The following is an 8,138-nucleotide window of genomic DNA, read 5'->3' as shown; positions in this document are numbered from 1 at the left end:
TTATGAACAAGTGATCCGGTTTTAAGCACTAGTGCCACTCCAAGTCTCTGGTATGTTTAAGTTTTGGCTTAAGGCATAATTGTTGGCTTTTGATTGTGTTTAAGTACTAATTGTTCATGTTTTAGTCTAACTGTGCCACTGTTTAGCCCTAATACCCAGATTAGTAACTAAGTCAATTAGCTTTGGGCCTAATTCACGTCGTGTTAGTCAAATTAGGGCTAAGGGTTAGCCAAGGTTAATTGCCAACTCCTTTTAATTGACTCGGATTAGACATGACAACACCTAATGAGGGACTAGGCTTTCAGTTTTAAGCATGTAGAAGGAGGGGAAAAGGCGAACTGCAAACTGTAAGATCAAATTCCCTAAATTTCGAGAACCTTGGATCTCGAATTTCTTTTTTCCCCAAAATTTCCAAACCCTAAGTCAAATTCCCAAATTTGTGAATCCTAACCCTAAGTGAAAGGCAGTCTTGGTGTCCACCTTGTGTGCGGGGTCGCCGCGAGAAGTAGAGCTTGGCTGTGGCTTTGCACATGGCCGTAGCTGACCCCGTCGTGTCGCACCGCGTGACATTTACTTGGATGAGAACTCGGGACAGTCGGCATGCCACATGGGCGGTTTAATGCAATTTCTAAGATTTGGGCCTCATATAGTACAATTAGCAAGTTTATGGTGGTAAAATGTATTTTAAGGGTACCGGGACCGAAATGAGAATGAGGGACAAGTTTAAGGTCCGTTGATGAGACGTACTCCCCATGTTATTGCCGGTACATAACACCGGCATTAATTACTACAATCACATAACAATCATTAATACACACCTAGGCACTTAAGATGTTGAATGTATTTTCTACATTGAATAATTCTATGTATAGTAGTATTGTTTATAAAAACATAATATGCTACAAATTAAATTACGAGTATTGACATGTGATAATGTTTCAGACGTATAAACTTATCTAAAGAAACAACTTATAAAATTTATTGTCATGGAGTATTATATGTTGCAGAGGTTCTGGGCACATATACATACTTGAATGGGTAAAGATAGGCAGAGCTTTGTGTCTGTAACATTATATACACATTAGATAGTACAACAACTAGCTCGCAGATGTCCCAGAAGTAGAAGTTTCAATGGAATACACCACAACATATGCTATTCACCTAGCATAGTACGAACTTCTTGGGTTCATGGGCAGGTTCTCACCTTCTTGTGTAGGATACCCAGTTGTACTGGCTTCTATTTCAAAGCTAGCAGTCGATGTTCCACCAAGAAGAAGGTTTTGAGTCTCTATCATCTCTGCATCAATCTGTACCCAAGGATGCAGTGAAAGCTTCCTCAATTTATCGAGCTCATCGGCGATCTCCTTCATTGATGGTCTGTTGCTGCCACACATGTCCAGGCATTGCTTGGCTAGCTCTGCAAGCCCTCTGATCAATTCATTGCTCTCTTGTCCCTTCACGTGGCTCGGCAAGATCGCATCAAGATTGTTCTCCTTCATAGCGGATAAGAAATTTGACGACAAACTTCTTTGCATCTCAGGTCCATCCAACTTGAGAGGCTCTTGGCCAGTGAGGACCTCAAGAAGGATAACACCAAAGCTGTAGACGTCACTTTTCTCTGTCAGTTGGCATGTTTGCATGTATTCAGGGTCGAGGTATCCACAAGTACCTTGAACCATTGTGACATATTGCTCTTTGTCGGATGGGGCTAGTATGGAGGCTCCAAAATCTGACACTTTCGCCATGTAGTTACCATCAAGTAGGATGTTGGCACTCTTCACATCACCATGGATGATTGGAGGAGATGCATACGAGTGTAGGAAATTGAGTCCTTCGGCTGCTTCATGAACAATCCTTAACAGGGTGCTGAAAGATATTTGCAGTGCTTGGTTCTTCCCATGGATAAGCTCGAATAGTGTGCCATTAGGGATGAACTCGTAGACTAACATCGGAACTTCCACCTCAAGGCAACAACCCACGAGTTTGACAATGTTCTTGTGATTGATTTGGGACAGTATTAGCATTTCTTGACCAAATTCCTTCTTTTGCCTTTCGTCGATCAGTGCACATCTCTTAATTGCAACCTGCATGTTGTTCTTAACTATCCCTTTGTAGACTGTCCCATGGCCTCCCTTTCCAATTATTCTGCTCTTATCGTAGTTGTCTGTGCCTTGTATAAGTTCAGCTTCACTAAATACAATGAAAGCAAGACCCTTTTCTGATCTCATCCTCTCAAACAAGAGCACGCCTCCATGCTGTTGAAAATGTTCTTGTTTAACTTGGTTCAGTTTTCTCTTTTGAAGAATCATGTATCCAAAGAAGGAGAAAATCACGAGAACAAGAAAGCCAACTGTAACTCCTGCATAACAGCATCAGATAAGAGCGTTGTCTTGTTAGAAAACTTCCATTTGATGCTAGCTGAGGGCCTTACCTATGATGAGGCCAGTATCAGGGTCACATGTTTTGTTTTGCTCAGAAAACTTCCTTCCCGCTCGACACGAACACCGGTATCCTCCTATTGTGTTGTGGCAGATGCTGCCTGAGGGGCATGACGATACGTCTCTACATTCATTGTAATCTGCAGAAAGTGGCAAGAACTAAGTGCGATAGTACACAATTGATAGATAGAGAGGCTACAGAGCTAAGTCATTGGATGAGATATGGAAGATATTATGCACGCACACTTGACTACTTGAACATTTTAGAACGAAGTCAAATTCGTACCTTTGCATCCATCTGGGAGATATGGGTTGCCGTCATACCCTTTGGAGCAGTTGCACAGGTACCCTGGCCCGTTGGGGGATTCCACGCACCCGCCGTGGGTGCTGAGACACGCGTAAGTGCCTGTCTCATTCCTTTTGGCGACCTCACACGACGTCGTCCCATCTCTTATAGCCAAGTCCCTACTTATAGCCCAGTCAAGCACCACGGGTGCTCGTCCCATGTTTGTGTCGTTGAACTTGGTCGTGGTGATGTATAATGTGCTAAAGTTCAACGCCTCCGCCTCCATCAGCACGGCGTAGCTGCATCGGCTGAACCTCCAGATTTTGCTTGTGTTGAAATTGCTGTCGAAGCCGACTTTGTAATAGCCCATCGCCCTGGGTATCGCTGTCTGGCAGCAGCCCTGGCCGGAGCAGGAACCGTCTACCAAGTCTGACACATTGCCGCACGTCGAGACGCAGCCGCTCTGGTAGCCTGTGCCGCTCTTGTCCGAGATGTAGGCAAGGGTGTTGCATCCGATGACAGTGAACTTGTTGTGGACGTCAGAGAACCGATAGGGACTAGAACTTCCGTTGAGACCCCATTGAGCATTCTCTATGAGACCGGAAGAGTTGTAGCAGGATGTTGAGATCCTGTTCATCATCCGGAGCGTGCCATGAATCAAGGAAATGTTGAGCACCTCAAATTCATCACCAGTGAGGTATGGCTTGTAGACGCCATCCTGAAGAACATCCAGGCAGCTGACGTTGAAGCCTCGTGCACGCGAGCAGTTGTCACCGATGCCGAACGGGTAAGGGATGTCCACGCCTCCACACTGCCTTTGGCATTCAGGGCTAGGAACCGAAACGGCAGGGGCGTCCTGTGCCACCAACAGAAGCAGAAGACAGAAAAGGCCAAGCTGTACAGGCCGCGCTTCCATACTCCTTGGCCGGATATACAGCTAGAAAGTAGAAACCATGATATTGCAACGGTCAGCTAAATCGGTGAACCATAAATTTCTGTTCTGTGCACTTCTAAAAAATCCCAACCCGTGCGCTGTGAGAAGAACCAAAACATAACTGTAGTGTTCTTTTGTGTTAATGATGTACCCAAATTATATCTTGGCCCTTGAAGTCGAAGATATGAATTTCCCTGACCCGAGGAAGGTTACAGCATCTCCAAGAGTATCCAAAAATTTATTCATAAAATCATTAAGTTTTTCAAGTCGCTAAAAAGTATTGGAGCATCAAAGAAGGGTTTCTCCAACAATTTATAAAAAATCACTTCTAAAAATATCAAAAACTTGTCCCACACAAAACTTTCTTGATGACGGCAGGTTTTCTTTTGCAGGAGATAGTGCTCTCCGCCTACGTCGCCTCTCTCCCGAACGCGGCCATGGCCTCACTGCCGCCGCCGTCCAATCTCGCCTCTCCTCCTCTAAACCCACCCCACAACAGCGCACAAACTTCGGAAGTCCACTCTCCATACCATACACGACGAACCAGGTGGCGACGTTGCTAGATCTCCATCACAAGAGCATCTCCAACATGGCCCCTACTTGAGCCCCCATAGCTAAATATGGAGGCTCAGGCAAAATTTTTTTTTTGCTCCAGCATGCCCCTAGCTACTAGGGCCCCGAATTTGGGTGGACACCCAAATCCACCCTCCGACCCAATTCCTGGGGCTCCCATCGGGCCCCCATCCGACGCGTGCTGGCCTTCTCCCTCTGTGCGGGCGCTACTCTGCCCCTCCTTCCACGCGGGTGCTGCTCCTCCCCACCCTCCGGCGGCTCCTCCCCTTCCTCCAATGACTCCCCTCCATCTGAGTCCTCTTCCTCGCGACGGCTGACCTCATCCGTGGGACCATCCGTGCTGACCTTTCACCCATCAGTCAACCGCCACCGGCGAGATCTCCAGCCTCGGCCCCTGTGGGAACTCCTTCTCCGAGCGCGGCCTCCTCCGAGGCGTGGCTTCTCCTACGCGCCGGCAGCACCCGAGCGTGGCTTCTCCCCACGCAGTCGCAGGTCCTTCCCTATAGGCGCGACATCTATGGATCTCACGGCAGGGCGCCCCGAAGCTCCCTCCACTGCCGACGGGTGCAGTCGCAAGTCCTCACCCGCGCGATAGCGAGCTCCGGTAGCGCGGCAGCGAATTCTGATAACCAGATTCACGGCGAGCTCTCGACCATCTTGCTCTCCTTGCTGGACACCACCTCGCCCATCTTCCTCCGGCCACCCGCTTCTTCTCCGACTACTGCTTCTACGGCGTGGCCTCCTCCTCCCCCGCGGGCGGCGCGGGGTCGGCGTCCATGGCGTCGTCAGCAGACGGATTCGTAGAGGGCGGGGGCACGGGCTTGGCGGCGTCGGTGGTGGCCACTGCCGGCTCCCTCTCCTCCCATCGCCGACTCCTCCCCTGGCCAGCAAATCCACAGAATGCGAAGGAAAAAAGAAAAGAGAACGAGGGAGGAAAGGAATTTGGGGGGCCTTCGTTTGGGTGCCACTACTGTAATGGACGCATAAATTTAGGCCAACAAAAAATAGGGATGGGCACCCAAATCGAAAATAGGAGCCCTGATTTGGGGCTACTGCCGAAGTATTCTTACAGTGCAGGTGCAGTGTAGCGTCAAACCAGCAAGTTAGCAACCAAGTGTACGGTGCAGGCAGGTGAAGCTCCTTCCACTTCGTCGTCGACGACGACAGAGCAACCCATTGCGGCCTACCGACGAGCCCAGCTGCATCGTTTGCTTGCCCTTCTGGTCCTCCCCGTCTTCTTCCTCTTCCCCGTCGTGCCGTGCGCATCGAGTTTGACCACCGCGAGGCTCTATCTATTGCACCTAAAGATAAGCCGCCGCCAGCATAGCCAGTGCCACGGCCATCGCCGCCGCCACCGTTGCCGGCACCACCGCTTTTGGCCCCGGGCACGGACGATGATGAGGAGCGACGACAGCTCCCGCCTCTGCGCCAGCTGACGGACCCACCATACTCGCTCGGCCTGACCATAGACTATGACGCGTGCAGGGCCCAGTGGCTCTGTGACAACCCACGGTTCCTGGCCTTCGTCGCATCAGGGAGGCCTCGAGTGCTAGTGGTTATCGGGTCATCACCGCGCTGATGCCGCGAGTATTTTTCCGCGCGAACGCGAGTGCACGTGTTTTTCAGCGCGCGGGGTCAGTTTCCATGTGGCAAAAGATTAGGAGCTATAGTTGGGAGTTGTTTGAGATGTGTTTTTCAATCTGGCCAAAAGTACTGGATTGGCATAGTGTTTTGGAAATCTTTGGAGAGCTCTTAGGACGTTAGGTAACCACAATATAGGCTGCGTTCGCTGGTATGAACCAGACCAGCCAGCCGGCTGGATTCCGTCTCATGTTACTGTTCATCAAACCAGCCGAACAGTGTTTTTCTCTCACAACAAACCAGTCGGAACAGTGTTTTTCAGCCAAGTTTCAGACCAGCGAACGGGGCCATAGTCACATCAAATCTACTGTGTATATAAGTTAAGTCTCCCTTTAAAATCTTACTCTCTCTATCGACAATAGAATGCAATTATGAGATTTGTACAAGTCAAACTAGCTTAGCTTTGATCAAATTTATAGTGAACAGTATTATCATTTATGTCTCCGACTAGGTTTACTATATATATTTCATATAACTAATTTAATGGTATATAACTTTGATCAAACCGCAAAACCTTTGACTCCTAAAAAAACAAGAATTGCATCTTCTGTGAAAGAAGGGAGTATAACATTTCCTACACATTTCGTTCAGGACTTTCTGGCGGATGAGGGAGTTGCTCAAGCGAATGCCTACAAAAAATCTGAAACGATCTTGTTTAAAGCTGATTTTTCAAACAATGTCTTGCAAGGGGCGCAAGTTACATCTGAAGACCAAGGCTGCTAGGAACATATGAGTATCCGTCTCTCTCGCGTAGTGTTGAGATCCAAACAATGAAACATCTCAAAAAAAAAAAAAATGAAGCATGAACACCTTCAGGCATGCATGCAGATAATAAAAGAAGTTATTATACTAGGGAATAGGGATGACAAACAAAACTGTGGAGGATAAAGTCAGTAGTAACTAACTAGCCTGAAATACCAAGCGATTTGAAAGCGTACCTTTGGATATTTATTAGTTGAGAGCTCTGCCCTGCCCCTGGACGGCTGGACGCCTATAGCACTCTGACCTACGGAGATTGCTTCAGTTATTTGTTCTGGTAATAACAAGCGAACACCCCTGTAGCCCTGTCTGTGTGCTGGAGTATATAAGAAGTTAAGAACACATCTTGCGTAATGTAACCCAGAGTCGTAGGGAACGGGTCTAGACACAGGCACACAGCCTTGTGTTGAGGGTGAAGAGTTGTTTTGCTATCATAAATTCATAATTGAGCTGGAATAATCACGCCTCGTGTTGAGGGTGACAGCGCCCAGCTGACATTGGAATCTTCCTGGAATCCTGTGTTGAGGGTGACAGCGCTGGAACTTTGAAGCAATCACGGCCAGCTGACGAAACCCAGTCGGACGACCGCCTGAGCGCGACGCGCGAGGGAGAGCAGAGGAGGCGTGCGCGATCGGTCTCCATCCCCGCTCCCGCGCTCCGCCCTGTCCGGGATGCCGTCGCTCCGCCTGTCCGGGTCTGATACGTCGCTGCCCTTCTCTACTTGGCCACAAATGACCCCCGCAGGAAGTGTGTCAACATCGGCGGATGCCCGGTGACCCGGGGCCGGGAACGAAAGCGGCTGGCCTGCCTGGCATGGCTGCTGCTGCCTGTGCCCGCACTCCACAGGTGCTCCGACGAAGCTGACGGGGAGCGTCGCGCTCGGGCTCCCTTGGCATGCATCGTGGGGCACTGGTTTTTGTTGTTCAGTCACTGAGAAATTATCTCGGTTCACGATTAGGTTTGTGATGGCATCTCCGACTGCAGTCTTTGATCTGAAGCCCATACACAAGACCTCGCAGCTCAACTGAAGACTCTACTGTATGACAATGGAACAGAGCAGGTACTGTATGACAACCAAGTACAGTACTCCAGGTCGTGTGGTGGTACTGTACGTGCACCCAAAGGATAGGATATGATATGATATGACCCATGTTACTCCTGCGAGTCCGAACTGATGACGCAGAATGCAAGTGGGCAAGCTACGATGCAAACCCCGCTTATATACACTAATCTGAAAACGAGTTAACAATAAGCCAACTGGATACGCTGCAATGCCAGACAGCCGAGATCCAGTGCCGCCGTGTTTTAGCTGTACGTCAAACACAGGTCGACCTCCAGCCGTGAAAACCGAAAGAAAATCGCCGTCTGTCCTGCTCCGCTGATGGAAGTCAAGAAGCGTCCAACTCCGATACTCCCATGGCATCCGCCGCCGTCCTGTGTCCCCCCGCCACGCATCTGCACTGCAAGCGGTCCCACAAGCACCAGGCCAGAGAGTAGGCCGCGAGCG

At 49.3% G+C, this 8,138-nt stretch overlaps 1 protein-coding gene across 2 annotated transcripts; it reads right to left on the bottom strand.

Annotated features, from left to right (window-relative positions):
* Positions 1-761: 761 nt before the first annotated feature.
* Positions 762-6,943, bottom strand: LOC136491077 (putative wall-associated receptor kinase-like 16). Of its 2 annotated transcripts, none has more exons than XM_066487291.1 (4): positions 6,811-6,943; positions 2,725-3,661; positions 2,432-2,578; positions 762-2,350 (listed from the first exon to the last, which is right to left on the bottom strand). In XM_066487291.1, exons 2-4 carry the CDS (start codon positions 3,638-3,640, stop codon positions 1,158-1,160), a joined length of 2,256 nt encoding a protein of 751 aa, XP_066343388.1. In that variant the 5' UTR covers positions 3,641-3,661; positions 6,811-6,943; the 3' UTR covers positions 762-1,157. The 2 variants fall into 2 exon arrangements, with proteins under 2 accessions (XP_066343388.1, XP_066343387.1); XM_066487290.1 differs by having other exon boundaries at positions 772-2,359.
* Between the last annotated feature and the right edge of the window lie 1,195 nt (positions 6,944-8,138).

This window comes from Miscanthus floridulus, chromosome 11, assembly GCF_019320115.1.
Source record: "Miscanthus floridulus cultivar M001 chromosome 11, ASM1932011v1, whole genome shotgun sequence".
Classification (NCBI taxonomy): Eukaryota; Viridiplantae; Streptophyta; class Magnoliopsida; order Poales; family Poaceae; genus Miscanthus; species Miscanthus floridulus.
This window is presented reverse-complemented; position numbering and strand designations above follow the sequence as displayed.